The 19,161-nt window shown below is 41.4% G+C and overlaps 1 protein-coding gene across 4 annotated transcripts in view; it reads left to right on the forward strand.

Moving 5' to 3' along the window:
- PTPN2 (protein tyrosine phosphatase non-receptor type 2) overlaps positions 1 to 19,161 on the forward strand; it is an 80,595-nt gene that overhangs the window by 44,523 nt on the left and 16,911 nt on the right. For all 4 annotated transcript variants that reach the window (XM_077270162.1, XM_077270161.1, XM_077270163.1 and 1 more), the window contains 5 exons: positions 7,003 to 7,140; positions 7,259 to 7,468; positions 10,349 to 10,492; positions 11,288 to 11,454; positions 16,419 to 16,520. In XM_077270162.1, coding sequence (XP_077126277.1) covers positions 7,003 to 7,140; positions 7,259 to 7,468; positions 10,349 to 10,492; positions 11,288 to 11,454; positions 16,419 to 16,520 — 761 coding nt within the window. The remainder of the gene's footprint in view (positions 1 to 7,002; positions 7,141 to 7,258; positions 7,469 to 10,348; positions 10,493 to 11,287; positions 11,455 to 16,418; positions 16,521 to 19,161) is intronic.

The raw sequence follows: 19,161 nt of genomic DNA on the forward strand, positions 1-19,161 counted from the left end.
TGCTCGTGAGAGCTCACAATCTACAATGAGGTGGGGAAGACACAATGTACAAGTGTGTATTAACAATGTTGTATTTACAATGATGGCACAGCCATCTTCAGGGGGTGGGGATAGATTGAGATAGTGAATGGGCTACACACACACACAAACATACGATGACTGATTAGGGAACGTGATAGGCCCCTCTGAACAAATGTGTTTTGAGGGAGCACCTAAAACTATGCAAATTGTAGATGGTCCTAATATCTTAGGGCAAAGCATTCCAAGGAGAAAGGAATCCTTTCTTTCAACTCGTGGGATTTTTCCGCTCCCAGGACAGTAGTATGTCCTTTTATAGGATTATAGGATGTACCAAAATGACGTATGTCATCTTTTAAAGCTACCATATATACTCGAGTATAAGCCGAGATTTTCAGCCCAAATTTTTGGGCTGAAAGTGCCCCTCTCTGCTTATACTCGAGTCACGGTCGGCGGCTGAGGGGGAGAGGGCGCTGAGGCATACTCACCTGCTTCCGGGGCTCCTGGCGCTGTCCCTGCAGTCCCATGGTCTCCAGGTGCCGCAGCTCTTCCCCTGTTCAGCGGTCACGTGGGACCGCTCATTAGAGAAATGAATATGGACTCCACTCCCATAGGGGTGGAGCCGCATATTCATTTCTCTAATGAGCGGTAACGGTGACCGCTGATAGAGGAAGAGGCTGCGGCACCGAAGACCAGCTGTCCGGGGGAAGGAGCGGGACGCCGGGAGCAGGTAAGTATTACATATTCACCTGTCTGCGTTCCACTCGCCGGGCGCCGCTCCATCTTCCCGGCGTCTCTCCGCACTGACTGTGCAGGTCAGAGGGCGCGATGACGCATATAGTGTGCGCGCCGCCCTCTGCCTGATCAGTCAGTGCAGAGAGACGCCGAGACGGGACGCTGAGGAGCTGCAAGCAAGAGAGGTGAGTATGTCATTTTTTTTTTTATTGCAGCAGCAGCAATGGCACAGCTTTCTATGGTACATCTATGGGGCAATAATGAACGGTGCAGAGCACTATATGGCACAGCTATGGGGCAATAATGAACGGTGCAGAGCATATATGGCACAGCTATGGGGCAATAATGAACGGTGCAGAGCACTATGTGGCACAGCTATGGGGCCATAATGAACGGTGCAGAGCACTATATGGCACAGCTATGGGGCCATAATGAACGGTATGGAGCATCTATTTTTATTTTTGAAATTCACCGGTAGCTGCTGCATTTTCCACCCTAGGCTTATACTCGAGTCAATAGTTTTCCCAGTTTTTTGTGGCAAAATTAGGGGGGTCGGCTTATACTCGGGTCGGCTTATACTCGAGTATATACGGTAATTATGTAATAGACTTGCCTTTAGCACTCAAAGTAGAACCTACCTGAGAGATCTGTTCCAAACAGAAGAAATGCAAATTTTAATAAGCCAATTCAAGCATCTGTTTGCTTGACTAAGCCCAGTTGTAAAGAATGAAGTAACAAAAGCTGGATCTGGGTCCAAAACACAAGGACTCTATATCCAGAGTTGAGGCCCAAGACAAAAATGTGAAGTGGTAGGCCCATGATACAATGTGCAGCCACACAAGGCACCAGACAGAAGGTCTAACCCAGTGGTTCACCGCCAGAGGCGAAAAAAGCACCACGCCCGACACACTATTGATACCCCCTGAGGCACAGGGCACCGAAACCCTATGATGCAATATGATGCATATAGGAACTATGAAGCAATATAATGCAATATGATGTCCAAAGGCACTATTAAGTAATCTGATTCAATACGATGCAATATGATGCAAAGTCACTATGAAGTGCTATGATGCATAGCAACTATGAAGAAATATGATGCACAAAGGCAATCTGAAGCACTATGATGCATACAGGAACAATGAAGCAATATGATGAATGAAGTAACTATGAAGCGCTATGGTGCATATAGGAACAATGAAGCACTATGATGCATATAGGAACTATGAAGAAATATGATGCATGAAGTAACTATGAAGCACTATGGTGCATAATGGAACAATGAAGCAATATGCTGTAATCTAATGCACAAAGGCAATATGAAGCGCTATGATGCGTATAGGAACCATGAAACAATATGCTGTAATATAATGCAGAGGCAATATGAAGCGCTATGATGCGTATAGGAACCATGAAGCAATATGCTGTAATATAATGCACAGAGGCAATATGAAGCGCTATGATGCGTATAGGAATCATGAAGCAATATGCTGTAATATAATGCACAGAGGCAATATGAAGCGCTATAATGCGTATAGGAACCATGAAGCAATATGCTGTAATATAATGCACAAAGGCAATATGAAGCGTTATGCATATAGGAACCATGAAGCAATATGCTGTAATATAATGCACAAAGGCAATATGAAGCGTTATGCATATAGGAACCATGAAGCAATATGCTGTAATATAATGCACAAAGGCAATATGAAGCGCTATGATGCATATAGGAACCATGAAGCAATATGCTGTAATTTAATGCACAAAGGCAATATGATGCGTATAGGAACCATGAAGCAGTATGCTGTAATATAATGCACAGAGGCAATATGAAGCGCTATGATGCGTATAGGAACCATGAAGCAATATGCTGTAATATAATGCACAGAGGCAATATGAAGCGCTATGATGCGTATAGGAACCATGAAGCAATATGCTGTAATATAATGCACAGAGGCAATATGAAGCGCTATGATGCGTATAGGAACCATGAAGCAATATGCTGTAATATAATGCACAGAGGCAATATGAAGCGCTATGATGCATATAGGAACCATGAAGCAATATGATACACAAAGGCAATATGAACACTATGATGCATATAGGAACCGTGATGCAATATGATGCAATATGATGCAATATGATGCAGAAAGGCAATATGAAGCATTCTGATGCATAAAGGAACCATGAAGCAATATGATGCACAAAGTAACTATGAAGCGCTATGATGCATATAGGATCTATAAAGCAATATGATGCACAAAGTCCCTATGAAACCGTATGAAGCCACAGAGGCACTCAATATGTTGCATAGATGTACTATGATGCAGTATCATGCACAGAGACACTCCATATGATGCATAAAAGCAGTATTATGCACGGAGGCACTCGATATGATGCCTAGAAGCAGTATGATGCAAAGAGATGCACTCTAGGCCATGCTTGAAGGTGCCAAACAAGAGACCAGACTTATACTTTTAAGCAAAAGGGCAATCTATCAGAGTTCCAGATAAATCTCCACTCTGAACAGTACATCTCATTTGTCAGACTGACTCCACCCGAAGGAGCTAATTAATGAGCCGCAGCTGGAGTGCAGTCTTCATGGAGACAACACCTTGTGTCCTCCTATGGACGGAGTAGTTAAGTTGCAAAGAAAAGTGAAACACTTGTTTATTGAACCAGAAAATGGAAAGCATGCTTCCAAAAAAAATCACTCTGAAGCCCAATCATAAGGCTCTGTGCAGACAAGACCTGCAACTAACTGAAGTCCAGTCATGATATGTAGCCTGGACATATGGCCCTACTATAGCCAAGAGGTCCAAAGCCTAGCTGCAAATGGGTTCCAGGTACAGCTTTGGCACAAAGGCATGAGACTAGAGTCAGCCCAGAGGCCCAGGCCATCAATGCAACATTTAAACCATGCACTCACCTGTGCTGGCTCCATACCTGCCAGAAGACAGGGGGAGCTGGTAACGCCGAGAGCCTACCGTGGAAGGAAGCGGCGTCCCGTCAGGAATGCCGCATTACTGTCAATGATTTCTTCACCTGTGCCCCCTTCTGTGTTCCATCGTGGAACGCACGCCAATCCTATGTGCCGGCGCTCCTCTCTGACGTCACCGGAAGCGCAACAGCCTTCTCCACCACACGACTTTCGGACGTAGTGGTGTTTTGCCGGTCGGCGTCCGAGTCAAGAGCCCCCCACCGGGAGGAAGCGGCTCTACCCAGGAGCCCGTCCGCTCGACTGGTCTCTGGGGCTGAGGGACTCCCCACCGGGGAGTTTCCACCCTGGGCTACTTGACAGGGAGAAGGATTGGACCTGCCGCACGATCCCCCTAAGCCCATTGCACAGGCTGACTGTTGGCTGAGGAACCTCTCAAAGAGGAGTCTATCTTCGCTCTAGGAGCAACCTCTCATACAACCGTCCCTGTAGGGACAGGAAAAACACTGGAGGGTGGAGGTGGGAGGGTCCTTTTAACCTCTCTATGATCTTGTCCCACTATAGGTCAAGGAAGGACGTCCTCCATGGTGCTTTCCTGAGGGACGTAATGGAAAAGTATTTAGTCAGCCACCAATTGTGAAAGTTCTCCCTCTTAAAAAGATGAGGCCTGTAATTTACATCATTCATAGACCACAACTATGAGAGTCAAAATGAGAAAACAACTCCAGAAAATCACCTTGTCTGATTTGGCAGGATTTATTTAGCAAATTATGGTGGAAAATTAAGTATTTGGTCACCTAAAAACATGTAAGTTTTCTGGCTCTCATAGACTTGTAACTTCTTTAAGAGGCTCCTCTGTCCTCCACCCATTACCTGTAGTAATGGCACCTGTGTGAACTTATCAGTATAAAAGACACCTGTCCACAACCTCAAACAGTCACACTCCAAACTCCACTATGGTGAAGACCAAAGAGATGTGTCCCCCTGCTTAAGCCAGTACATGTCTGGGCCCTTCTGAAATTTGCTAGAGAGCATTTGGATTATCCAGAAGAGTATTGGGATAATGTCATATGGTTTGATGAAACCAAAGTAGAACTGTTTGGTAGAAACAAAACTCGTCATGTTTGGAGGAGACAGAATGCTGAGTTGCATCCAAAGAACACCATACCTACTGTGAATCATGGGGGTGACAACATCATAATTTGGAGCTGCTTCTCTGCAAAGGGACCAGGACGACTGATCTGTGTACAAGAAAGAATGAATGATGCCATGTATCGTGAGATTTTGAGTTCAAACCTCCTTCCATCAGCAAGGGCATTGAAGATGAAACGAGGATGGGTCTTTCAGCATGATAATGATCCCAAGCACACCGCCAGGGCAACAAAGGAGTGGCTTCGTAAAAAGCATATGAAGGTCCTTGAGTGGCCTAGCCAGTCTCCAGATCTCAACCCCATAGAAAACCTTTGGAGGAAGTTGAAAGTCTATGTTGGCCAGCGACAGGCCAAAACATCACTGCTCTAGAGGAGATCTGCATGGAGGAATGGGCCAACATACCACCAACAGTGTGTGCCCACCTTGTGAAGACTTACAGATAACGATTGACCTCTGTCATTGCTAACAAATGATATATAACAAAACATTGATATGAACTTTTGTTTATGACCAAATACTTATTTTCCACCATAACTTGCAAAATAAACCTTGCCAAATCAGACAAGGTGATTTTCTGGATTTGTTTTCTCATTTTGAATCTCATAGTTGAGGTCTACCTATGATGTAAATTACAGGCCTCTCTCCTCTTTTTAAGTGGGAGAACTTGTACAATTGGTGGCTGACTAAATACTTTTTTTCCCCCACTGTATATGCGCTATTTTTTTTTAACTTATTTCCTTGCAGTAGGGTATGTATTCATTGTGACTCTCAGATTTTGTCCATTTATTAGCCAGTGTGAACATGCTCTTTTATATTTTGTATGCATAGTAACTTGCACTCCAGTTCAGTTTTTTCAGTTAAGTCTCAGATTAGGTTTTCAAAAACCTGGTGACAGACTTCCTCTAACTACAGTAGGGAAAATAAGTGTTTTATATATTGCGAATTTTGCAAGTTTTCTCACCTACAAACAATGGAGAGGTCTGCACAATTAGAAAATGGAAGAAATCTAAGATGACTGTCGATCTTTTTCGGTTCTGTGCTCCATGCAAAATCTCGCCTCGTGTGGTAAGGATGATTCTGAGAAAGGTCAAGATTCTGCCTAGAACTACACGGGAGGACCTGGTCAATAACTTGAAGAGAGCTGGGGCCACAGTCTCAAACATCACCATTAGTAACGCAGTACACTGTCATGGATTAAAATCCTGCAGGTACACAAGATCCCTCTGCTCACGCTAGCCCATGTACTGGCATGTTTGAAGTTTGCCAATGACCATCTGGATGATCCAAAGGAGGCATGGAAGAAGGTCATGTGGTCAGATGAGACCAAAATAGAACTTTTTAGTATTAACTCCACTCTGTCTTTGGAGGAAGGATGAAGGCAAAACAGTGTCCCAACCGTAAAGCATGGTGGGGGAAACATCATTATTTGAGGGTACTTTTCTGCAAAGGCGACAGGAAAGGGGTCCCTTATTGAAGGGAGGATGGATGGGGTCATGTATTATGAGATTTTAGTAGACTACCTCCTTCCCTCAGTAAGAGCATTGAAGATGGGTCGTGGCTGGATCTTCCAGCACGACTAGGACTCGAAACACACAGCCAGGTCAACTAAGGAGTGGCTCCGTAAGAAGCATTCAAGGTTTTGGAGTGGCCTAGCCAGTCTCCAGACCTGAACACAGTAGAAAAACTTGTCAGGGAGCTGAAACTCAATGTTTCCCAGCGACCGCTGCAAAACAAAAACAAAAAAAGTTACTCTACCAAATATTAAGTTATGAATTGCATAAAATACTTATTTCATGCAATAAATTGCAGATTATGGAAAAAATCATACAATGTGATTTTTCTGGAAATTTATTTATTTATTTTCTTAAGAGTCTGTCTCGCACAGGTGAAGTGTACCTACGATGAAAATTAGACTTCTCCATTCTATGTAGGTGGGAAAACTTGCAAAATCTGCAGTGTAACAAATACTTATTTTCCTCACTGTGTATAGTAATGGTATGGATGGACTCTTTACGGTCAGGCTGTTTCCTTGTGTCCAAGTCGCCAATTGTGGCTGCAGATTGGCTCTGAAATACGGTCCAATAACGCTTTAAAAAGGCATAGTGATTATCATTAAATGTTTAAAGTGACAATTTCGTATTCCGTTTGTGTTGTAACAGGTAAAATGTGCACAGTATTGGCCTACGCCAGAAACAGAAGTACTTCTTTTTAAGGAAACAGGGCTATGTGTCAAACTAATATCTGAGGATGTGAAGCCCAATTATACAATTCGGGTGTTGCAGCTACAAAATATCATTGTAAGTAAGATCAAGCTCCACATTCTGTATGTAATACTTGGTAGAACGCTTAATGCTGTGTGTTTGACTGGCTCGCGTACCTTGTCGTCATACTGTTATGTGCTTTCTTTTTCTTCAGACTTCGGAGACCAGAGAAATCTACCATTTCCATTACACCACGTGGCCAGATTTTGGAGTACCGGAATCCCCTGGCTCATTCCTTGACTTCTTATTTGAAGTCCGCAACTCTGGTTCCCTTGGCCCTGATTTTGGGCCTTCTGTTGTACATTGCAGCGCAGGCATAGGACGCTCAGGGACCTTTTCCTTGGTGGACACCTGTCTTATTTTGGTATGTTGTTTTTTGCTTTTTTTTTTTTTTTTTTTTTTTTTTTTTTTTTTAGATTTTAGTGCATCGCCGTTTTCTTAGTGTAGTTCTTTTTCAGACTGGGGCACATTGTACACTGACTGCAATGTAGCCAGCTATTAACACATGTGATGCAGTTCTTAAACATCTGGCTCTGACAATAAGTCTTCCGGTCTTTTTTTTTTTTTTTTCCCCCCGCCTTTTAATCGTACTACTAAACCTAAGACACCATGTACCCTAGTAACTGTTATTTCATGAAGTCAGTGGTTTGTGTGTGCCCACTTGTTGGGACCCCCATCGTCTGCTGAAACCAATATACATACAGTGCCTTGAAAAGTATTCGGCCCCCTGGAACTTTTCAACCTTTTCCCACATATCATGCTTCAAAGATAAAGATACCAAATGTAAATTTTTGGTGAAGAATCAACGACAAGTGGAACATAATTGTGAAGTTGTACGTAATTTATTGGTGATTTTAAATTTTTGTGGAAACTCAAAAACTGAAAAGTGGGGCGTGCAATATTATTCGGCCCCTTTAACTTAATACTTTGTTGCGCCACCTTTTGCTGCTATTACAGCTGCAAGTCGCTTGGGGTATGTCTCTATCAGTTTTGTACATCGAGAGACTGAAATTCTTGCCCATTCTTCCTCGGCAAACAGCTCGAGCTCAGTGAAGTTTGATGGAGATCGTTTGTGAATAGCAGTTTTCAGCTCTTTCCACAGATTCTCGATTTGATTGCGGTCTGGACTTTGACTTGGCCATTCTAACACCTGGATACGTTTATTTGTGAACCATTCCATTGTAGATTTTGCTTTATGTTTGGGATCATTGTCTTGTTGGAACACAAATCTCCATCCTAATCTCAGGTCTTTTGCAGACTCCAGCAGGTTTTCTTCAAGAATGGTCCTGTATTTGGCTCCATCCATCTTCCCATCAGTTTTACCCATCTTCCCTGTCCCTGCTGAAGAAAAGCAGGCCCAAACCATGATGCTGCCACCACTATGTTTGACAGTGGGGATGGTGTGTTCAGGGTGATGAGCTGTGTTGCCTTTACGCCAAACATATCGTTTGACATTGTTGCTAAAAAGTTCGATTTTGGTTTCATCTGACCAGAGCACCACCTTCCACATGTTTGGTGTGTCTCCCAGGTGGCTTGTTGTAAACTTTAAGTGACACTTTGCATGGATATTTTTGAGAAATTGCTTTCTTCTTGCCACTCTTCCATAAAGGCCAGATTTGTGCAGTGTACGACTGATTGTTGTCCTATGGACACTGTCCCACCTTAGCTGTAGATCTCTGCAGTTCATCCAGGGTGATCATGGGCCTCTTGGCTGCATCTCTGATCAGTTATCTCCTTGTTTGAGATGAAAGTTTAGAGGGACGGCCGGGTCTTGGTAGATTTGCAGTGGTATGATACTCCTTCCATTTCAATATGATCGCTTGCACAGTGCTCCTTGGGATGTTTAAAGTTTTGGAAATCATTTTGTATCCAAATCCGTCTTTAAACTTCTCCACAACAGTATCACGGACCTGCCTGTTGTGTTCCTTGGTCTTCATGATGCTCTCTGTGCTTCAAACAGAACCCTGAGACTATCATAGAGCAGGTGCATTTATACGGAGACTTGATTACACACAGGTGGATTATATTTATCATCATTAGCCATTTAGGACAACATTGGATCATTCAGAGATCCACAATGAACTTCTGGAGTGAGTTTGCTGCTATGAAAGTAAAGGGGCCTAATAATATTGCACGCCCCACCTTTCAGTTTTTGAATTTCCACAAAAATTTAAAATAACCTATAAATTTCGTTTAACTTCACAATTGTTTCACTTGTTGTTGATTCTTCACCAAAAATTTACATTTGATATCTGTTTGAAGCATGATATGTGGGAAAAGGTTGAAAAGATCAAGGGGGCCGAATATTTTCACAAGGCACTGTATTGTGAGTGCTTTGCCCAGATGTGACCCGCACGGACTGAATGTGAGCCCTTATTTAGCTTTTCGAGGTGGGTTGAGCCCCGCGCTGCTCACGGGATACTGCGCACTACTGTACCCTGGTTGATTCAGATATGAGCAGCGTCTTCCTATTACGTAAGAGGCATGTGACAATAAAATGGCTAATACATAAGCTTGTTTTATGGGGTTGTATTTTAAGTGAATCTGTTACCATACCATGCTGCTTCTTTTTTTGTTTTTTTGTTTGTCTTGATATAGGGATGGTCTAGCTTATATACATGGCCCTCACAAAGCCAAAGTTTTGACTAGCAGTCGCCATGTATACAGGCATGTACACTACTAAAAGTTTAAAGGTGGCATATTATGGTAATAGGATTTAAAAGGGGTCTGTCAGCAGGTTTTTGCTATCTAATCTGAGAGCAGCATCATGTAGAGACAGAGACCCTGATTACAGCAATATGTCAATTACTGAGCCTCTTAGTGTAGTTTTGATAAAAATCAGTTTTAACAGCAAGATTAATAAACCTGCTGCACGTAATCCTCCATATTCATGAGCTCTAGCACAGCTTCATGTGTACCTTATGCATATGTTGAAAGCTATCAATCAGTGGAGTGGGCCGAGTTATACAGAGCTCCGCATTAGAGAACTGCTATACATCTGCAGCAGAGAAAACAGATTTAATTAGAACCACAGCAACCAGTCCAGTAAGTGACATATATCTTGAATCGGGGTCTCTGCTCCTACATCATGCTGCTCTAAAATTGGGTAGCTGAAACCTGATGAAAGATTCCCTTTAAGTGTGTTGTGTTAGAATTCTTCCTGGACAGATTCAGTAGGTGACTCGTGTCATATTGAGGCGTCACTAATAAAAGATGATGAATAGAAGTATTTTTTTCTTGTTAGATTGAGAAACGAAAGGATCCTTCTACTGTGGATATTAAAAAGGTGTTGCTGGACATGAGGCGTTACAGAATGGGTCTTATACAGACACCAGGTCAGCTAAGATTCTCCTACATGGCTGTAATGGAGGGGACGAAGTCTATAATGGTAGGTTCATGTTGTTTGTTGGCTTTTCCATGTGTTTCCTATGTATTTCTAAGTGTGTAGACAGATGCAGGCGCGGCAGTGTAACATCCCCGAGGTGGCACCATTTTCCTCTTGTCACAACCACGACATTGCTCTGCAGGTGATGGCTGAAGCTGTACAGCACTGTGCTCATGGCCCAGGCAATTTTCAATTTAAATTGGGCATTGATATTTTTGCAGTAAATGTATGCAAATGGAGTGAGATCTGATGCCAGAGCAAAGTCCAGACAACCATCAAATGTTTCCTCATATTTGAAGATCATTCTTTTGGGAATGTAGATAACACACACACACACACACACACACACACACACACACACACACACACACTCTCTCTCTCTCTCTCTCTCTCTCTCTCTCTCTCTCTCTCTCTCTCTCTCTCTCTCTCTCTCTCTCTCTCTCTCTCTCTCTCTCTCTCTCTCTCTCTCTCTCTCTCTCTCTCTCTCTCTCTCTCTCTCTCTCTCTGTCTCTCTCTGTTCCGCCGCTCTGAGGAGTTTGAATGGTATGGCGTGTGAGCATGCTCAGTACCATTCCAATCAGTCAGTGGCACGGACTAAAACATACAAGTTCTGTGTTTCAGTAGGCGGTGAAGACCTTGAACCAGGGTGCATGCTTGGCCGCCACCTTACATAATGGCTTGAATTAATGGGCAAAGTCAAAATTTTAAAGGAAGCATATGTTCTATGTAATACTTGTCCTGTGAAATGATTAATATGATCTGTCTGAGATGTAGTAACCTTGGTGTCTCTTACTTCAGATTTCATGTAAAGGACCTTCCAGAGAAGACAAGTCTCCAAAAACAGACAACAACCAGACAGATGACACTTACAATGGTAACAGGCTCTGTGCGGGAGGACTGGAGCAAAGTGAGATGAATTCAGAGTTGTATAATCTACCGCAAGTTGCAGATGGTGATACACAAAGGTAGGCAAGTGAACACAGAGCAAATTTCAGAATACGAATTTCCAAGTCTCTTCCTAACTGCCTCTCATTATGTAGATATAAAGTGGTTGCTAGTAGTCATTTGCTAAAATAATTCCAATATACAGAGCCCCTATAATGCTCAAATACTGAAAAACATCAAGATACAGTGAAACCATTGCTAACATACAGTGCCTAAATATGTACCAAAAATCCCATCCAATTAATATCAATGTACAGTGTTCCAAAGAATCCCAAAGTGCAAAAATACCAAAAATACTATATATTTGAGATGGACGGTGGTGAACTGGAAGCTGGAAAGGACTTGAACCTACTCTGATCAATGATAACTCAGGATGCAGTCAATAGAATATCTATGGGCAAATCAACAGTGAAGTCACTCGACAAGGTCTTCAAATGAGGAGAGTTTCATTAGCAACGAAGATGCGGCTCGTATGTAGTTTGGTCCTTTCTGTAGCAACATATAGATCCAAAACCTGGAAGATAAAGAGACAAGATGGACGAAGAGGAATGCTTGCCTGTGAAATGTGCTGGAGAAGGATGTGATCAGTACCATGGACGGCAAGAAGGATAAACCGATTTTGGAACAAATCAAGCCAGACATGTCACTTTAAATATTGCCAAGCTATGAATTGCCTACATTTGAATACATCATACAAAGAGCGCAATCACTGGAGGACATCATGGTGGGAATAATAAAAGGAGCAAGGTGAAGAGGAAGACCAACAACTCTATGGCTGGATACAATCAAGAGAACGGTGGAGGAGACCCTGTTGGATTTTTCTAGGCTTGTACAAGATCGATCTTCCTATAGCCAAAGGCCGTTGAGTAAATAATGAAGTATTCTCCCAGTGATTCACCTTCATGACATTACATGCAAATGTTACAGCCACAGTATTTATGTAAAGTTGAAGTAGGTATTTCCAATAAATGCGACTTGTAGGCGATGTTGGGTTGTGTTAAATACAATACTAGGCAATCTTCAGGAGTGAGATCCCTTGTTAGTCCACCATAGTCACATCTGTGCTGTACCGGATAGCCCATTGAGTTCATTGGAAGCTGTTCAATGCTGAAAAATAGGAGATTGGTATCTGATTGCAGGAACCCCCTACAGATTGAGTACTGCGGTGCCAAATCCTCCTGTTTGAAGTCTGACACTTCATGGAAATCTATTCGTTTAACATATAAATCCGGATTTTTATTTTCGCCTACCACACATTCCACATCATTTATAATTTACAGGGCACATATATACACTAAATCGGGTTTTGCAGAAATAACTGATTTACAATGCTTGCCTTTCTACTTCCATCCCAAATATATGGGTCTTTGCACGGATGAGGATTGCTTGGTGTCCCAGATCTGGTATATTCTTTGATCATCTTATCAAATGTCCAAAATTGCCAACTTTGTGGAGCACTTGGTCTTTCCCATGACCAAGAAAAGGGCCTTCATTTCCCAATAATAGGACTGTCTAAACAGGCTGTCAATCACCAGACAATCAAGCTAAAATGCTCGTTCATGGGGTGAAGTTATTTTTTGTTTTGCTTAGAACTCTCGGCAGCTCATCATTCTATGGAAACTGATTGTGCTACCGAGAACAATGACATAAAACTCATTTTTCCATGGCCGAAATGTATGAAGTGTCAGAGACTCAACCAAAATAATCAAATTAAACCCAAAACAAAAAGAAATGCAAAAGATGTCTCACAAAAAAAAATACTTTAATAAGAAAATGTATAGTAAAATATACGGTGCATATATATATATTTTTTTTCTTTATGGAGTAACTCTGTGGTTGGCTACAGACACAAGCCCATTTTGAAACTGTACAACTATTAAGCTTTAGGCATCTATACAGTATAAGTTCCTGTGGAAAGTAAAAGACCAAACTTAATTGTTGAAAAAAAAAAAAGATTTAAATAAAAAAGTGATAACGCTGCTGAGGGTGACAGATTTGCTGGTAAAATCGGTTTCTTAAAATAAGGGCTACGTGTTTCAACATCTCACAGATGTCTTCATCAGGCCAGGCATGTAAACAGTGCAGCAGACAACTGAACAAAAGAGGGGAAAGTCACACACAGACAACATGAGTTCAAGGGTCAGTGCACAAAACAAATACCGTAGGTTAACGTACATAATGCTGACGTAAGTGGTGTGCAGTACAAACTAGTAACACAATATAATATACGCACCCGAAATTGAAATGAGAGCACTAACATGATTGAAAACGCTTGAAAAGAGCTACTGTAGTGGAGCCTTGTTGTGGTGCATCCCGGGCTCTCAACTCTCGTTTCACCCAGCTTCATCAGGACATTCTCCCTGACAAAGCTGGGTGACACACGTCGGGACACTATGGCTGCACGCCATGGTAAACTGTACAGTAACACTTAATTTGTAAGTGTTCTCAACAATTGTTTGGCCTTTTACTTTAATCAGGAACTTTAACTTTAGGCATGTTTACAGTATAACAGTTGTACAGTGCAAATTGGGCTTGTCTGTAGCCCTCCATTGAGTTACTCTTAATATAAATATATATATATATATATATATATATATATATATATATATATATATATATATATATATATATATATATATATATATATATATATACTTTATATTTATAAAGTATTTGTTTGAGACATCATTTGCCCAAAAACAATGACATTCGTGGTCCGTTAATACCATCGTTCTGTGCACATGGACGCACGGTTAGCTTAAAAACAGGCCATTAAATGACTGCCAGTTGGCTTCTATATAGCCGATTGTTGGTCGTTCAATGGCAGCACGTCTGTACATCTAAATGCACAACTTTTTTTTTTTTTAAAGCATGCTAATGACCAATGCATTACAAACGAACATTGGTCCCATATGCTTTATCATATTTGTTGTTTTATAAAATGTGTTTTAGTAGTAATGTGGGTGTCCCTGCTCAACAATTTGATCAACAGGTCATAAAATGTATTGTCAGTAATTTTGCTTGGGGAACAATGACCCAAAAAATTAGTAAACGGAGAAGTTCTAATTTAATCACTGAGACAGAACATTTTCAAAGAAAAGGCTGTGTAAGACTATGTTCACACGTTGTGTTTTTTCTGCAGGCAAAACCTGCTCTATCTGCAGTAAAGAAACGGCTTTGAAAACAAAAAAAAAACAAAACAGCTTTTGCTGCGCATATTCTCTTTTTTTTTTTTTTTTTGGCTATGCTTTTATTGTCTTTTGGGCATGCTGATATTTAAGTGACCCCAAAAATAATGATGCAACTTCCTTTTTGTCTTTGCACCAAAAACATCGTAAATCTTGATACTTGAATTTCTTGCTGCATTTTTACTTTCTCATCGTTTTCTATGGGTGAAAAAAACGCTGAAAGTGACATGCTTTAGTTAGCAAAAATGCAGCAGTTTTCTAATTGAGTCAGGAAAAAAAGTGTGTGCATGAGATTTCTCAAATCTCATGGCTTTTGCTGGTACTGTAAAACGCAGCTTAACCCCTTAACTAGCGCCGATACACCTTTTAACGGCAGCAGTTAAGGGTACTTATTCCTCAGCGCCAGAAATAAATGTATAGTGCCCCTAGCATCGGGGGTAGCTGAGACCCCGGAGAACATGATTTGGATCGTTTTTTACTAACCCCAGACTTGCGATCACAGTTACATTTTCCATTTAATTTCTCTCTCCTCTGATGTGATAAATAGTAAATTAAACTTCCCTTTATCACCCCTTAGGTAGGTAAAAGCAATAAAATAAAAATGTTTTATTTCCATTAGGGTTGGTGTTAGGGTTGGGGTTAAGCTAGAGTTGGGGTTAGGGTTGGAGTTAGAATTGGGGGTTCCACTCTTTAGGTACATCAGGGGGTCTCCAAAAGCAACATGGATTCCAGCCAATTTTTGTGTTCAAAAAGTCAAACGGCGCTCCTTCCTTTCTGAGCTCTGCCATGCGACCAAACAGTGGCTTTCCCCCACATATGGGGTATCGGCGTACTCTGGAGAAATTGCACCACTGATATTGTGGTTCATTTTCTCCTGATACCCTTGTGAAAATAAAAAAAATTTGGTTCCAAAGTAAATTTTTTGGGGAAAAAAGTAAAATGTTCATTTTTTTTTCCTTCCACATTGCTTTGCTTCTTGTGAAGCACCTGAAGGGTTAATAAACTTCTTGAATGTGGTTTTGCGCTCCTTGAGGGGTGCAGATTTTAGAATGGTGTCACTTTTTAGGTATTTTCCGTTATATTGACCCCCTAAACTCACTTCAAATGTGAGGTGGTCCCTAAAAAAAAAAAAAAAAAGTTTTGTAAATTTTGTTGGAAAAATGAGAAATCGCTGGTCAACTTTTAACCCATATAACATCCTAAAAAAATTATTTCCAAATTGGTACTGATGTAAAGTTGACGTGGGAAATATTATTTATTAACTATTTTGTGTGACACCATTCTTTCTGATTTACGGGTACAAAAATTAAGAGTTTGAAAATTGCAAAATTTTCAAAATTGTAAAGGACCTGTTAACTTTCACCACTTGTGTTAGTAAATACTTTCATTCTCCAAGACACATCGATTTTGGAGCATTCTTCTAGAATTGTGCATTGGGCCGTTCTTCTTTTTCAATTTATTTCCAAATCAAATAAAACCGTTGTCACCATTCGCCCTTGTTAGAGATATTTCCCTACGGTGGACAGTGGCACTAGACAGTTACCAGAAGAGATGCATCACTGGTATCATCCTAGTAGGGCCAGTCTAGTTCTAAACTAAGACCGGTCAGGAGGGCAGACGGACTGCCTTCCCCCGCTATAATGGCTTTGTGGTCTCTATTAATAGTCAGTCGCTATGTCACTGTATTATGTTATGAAAGTAGAACTTTTTTAAGCCGTGATTGTAAACTGCTGAAACTGATGTTTTGTGCAGCAGGATCTCACTTTGCGTCCTGAATGTCTTCCTTTACTTTACAGTTCACTGAAGAGACGAGCCCGGGATGTTCGGAAAGCTAATACTGCAAATAAAGTGCAGAAGATGAAGCAAAAGATGCACGAAGCGGAACGAAAAAGAAAAAGGTGGTTATTCTGGAAACCTTATCTCATTCCGGTTGGGTTGGCTACGGTCCTATTAACGGGAGCTTATTTCTGTTGGAAATGTTATGCTCTTTGACTTTTGGCATAATCAGGTGCTTGTGAAGGGTGTGAGCTATGGACACCCTAATAAACCGGTGCTGTCACTGGGACAGACGTTAATCCTGGGATATGGCTAGTGCTTAAAACTGGATACAATCTGTGTCTGCTCCTAATGCCATTTTGGAACATTTGGGGTCATCTTGTTCCTATTTGAGGCTGCTATTATTTTTTTTTATTCTGCGAGGATGAGAAATGGTACATTGCTTGTATTTCTGTTGGTTAGGTTTCATTTCAACAAATCTTGTGAAAATGTTTGACCAGATGTTACATTGTTACTTTTATGTGGATTACTCAGGATATTCGATCCGTTAGATTGTGGTCTGATAAGGTGGTACCATCCTCTGTACAGCTGAGGGAGCGCTCTGTGGATGCTTACTGACAATGCTCTCCCTGTGACCGTAGGACACACGAAGCGAGCCCTCATTCATAACGTCAGTCTGGTCCCATGTGCAGATGGCAACTTTCTATGTCTTATTAATAATCCTGTCATCTACAATGTGTCCAGACGTCTCGCCTTCCATCATGTGTCACCAGTCATAGATAAGATTGGAAGATAAAAGTTACTTTTCAGATTTTTGCTCGTGGGGATGTTAGTGAATTCCTCAAATTGGCATATTTTGGCATGGCATCACCTACCAAGAAATATACTTGAGCCATATTATCTAATTGAGAAATCACCAGTTAGTAGTTATGTTCCAAGAAAGGCAGAGCTGGTCTTCTCTATGGGTCCATACACAGTTGGTAAAACTCTTGCCGTCGTTTTGTGTTTTTTTTTGTTCATCCAATCATAGAGAATAAGGTTATGTAGAAAACTGGTTGAGAATAAACTGAGACTTTTTTTCCTACAAGATATTGCTGTAGTGTGTCTACATGAAAGTGTAACTGAGTATTGTAGCGAATCTGTCAATAAGATCAGCCCTCCTAAGCTGTCAATATGGGCATGTAGGTCATAGAAACCTGAATAAAATGACACCATGATATATGCAGTTCAATGTTTTATTCCAGATAAATCCAGTTTCTTAATATGTAACTAATCTGATAAGATCTGTTGCCCAGATATTGATCTGCATAAGAATCTGCCTCCAGAGCTTATTTTAAATGAAAGAGGGCATTACCAGTGTGACCTGCAGTGACTGACAGTCTGCTCTCCTGATCTCACTGCAGAGCTGTGTGTGACTATATAATGCCCAGAGTAGAGCAATAATAAGTGTTAATACAAACATTTATTTAACATTAATTTCTCAGGCAACTAGTGTGGGGGAAGAGGCAGTACAGCAGAGCGAACAGCACGGACGGGAGAGCTGCTGGAAGTGTTTGTAGCGAAGAGAGCACACTGTCTGCCATTACATGTATCACATGGGGAAAGTCTACTCTTCTGATCTGACTGCAGAGCTTTGCCTGATTACAACTAAGGGTGTGTTCCCATGGTCAGTAAATGCCGTGGGTTGGATGCTGCGTACATACGCAGCTTCAAACCCGCAGCGGCCAGATGTTACGGCATAGTGGATAGGATTTCTTGAAATCCCATCTCCACTGTGCGTGTACGGATGCCTCCGGCTTCCCTGCGGAGACAGACATGCGGTGCGTCTTTCCAGAACGCAGCATGTCTATTTATCTTGCGGAGACGCTCAGTCTCCGCAAGATAAATATCACCAGTCCAGTGTATTGGGTGTGGTGATTCAATGAACACATGCGGATTCACCTGTGTTCAAAAGCCGGTTTGGACGGAGCGGACACGTGCTGCTTCCAAACCGCTGCCGATTACTGACCGTGGGGACATTTCCTAACACTTGTTCTACTTCCACCTCACAGGCAGCCAGTTTGGGGTGGAAGAGCAGTACAGCATAGCTGTGTTTCTTTACAAAGACATATCTAGCTTTTCTCTTAAAGTTCAGCTCTGCTGTGCTTTTAGTTATTATCACACACAGCTTTACAGGGAGATCAGGAGAGCAGACTCCGTCATTACATGTCTCACACTGGTAACGCCCACTTTTCATTTAAAATAAGCTCTGGAGGCAGATTATCAGGGAGATCCATGTCCAGTTTATAGTTTAACAGCTCATTTACATATCAAAAAAATATTGTGGATTTCTTTAGAATAAGACATTGGATCTCAAATATCAAGGTTATGTTTTATTCAACTTTCCTGTTTGCCCATATAGACTGCTACTAACAGATTCCCCTTACGTTGTGTCCAGATAGGTCAGATCACTTTTTTTTTTTTTCCCTTTTACATTTTTGGTTGGGTCTGACCAATGGGATCCTTACTAATCATAAGAATTGTTGTTCAGGTCTCACATTCCCATCAGAAGTTGACGCATGTGCATGGTCACTCTACATTATAGCCAAGTGACTGATCACTCCTATTTTTCGTATTGGAAAAATTCCAAACACAGGGATCAATAAATATGCTAAAAATACAGCTGTGAAAAAACCTGCAGGAAGATGATTTAGAAAAGCACATGTGAAGTATCAGATCAGTGTGAAAAATGTAGTTTGAGTTCATTCTATCCACATGAAGCCA

This window comes from Ranitomeya variabilis, chromosome 6 (genome assembly GCF_051348905.1).
Source record: "Ranitomeya variabilis isolate aRanVar5 chromosome 6, aRanVar5.hap1, whole genome shotgun sequence".
NCBI classification, from domain to species: Eukaryota; Metazoa; Chordata; class Amphibia; order Anura; family Dendrobatidae; genus Ranitomeya; species Ranitomeya variabilis.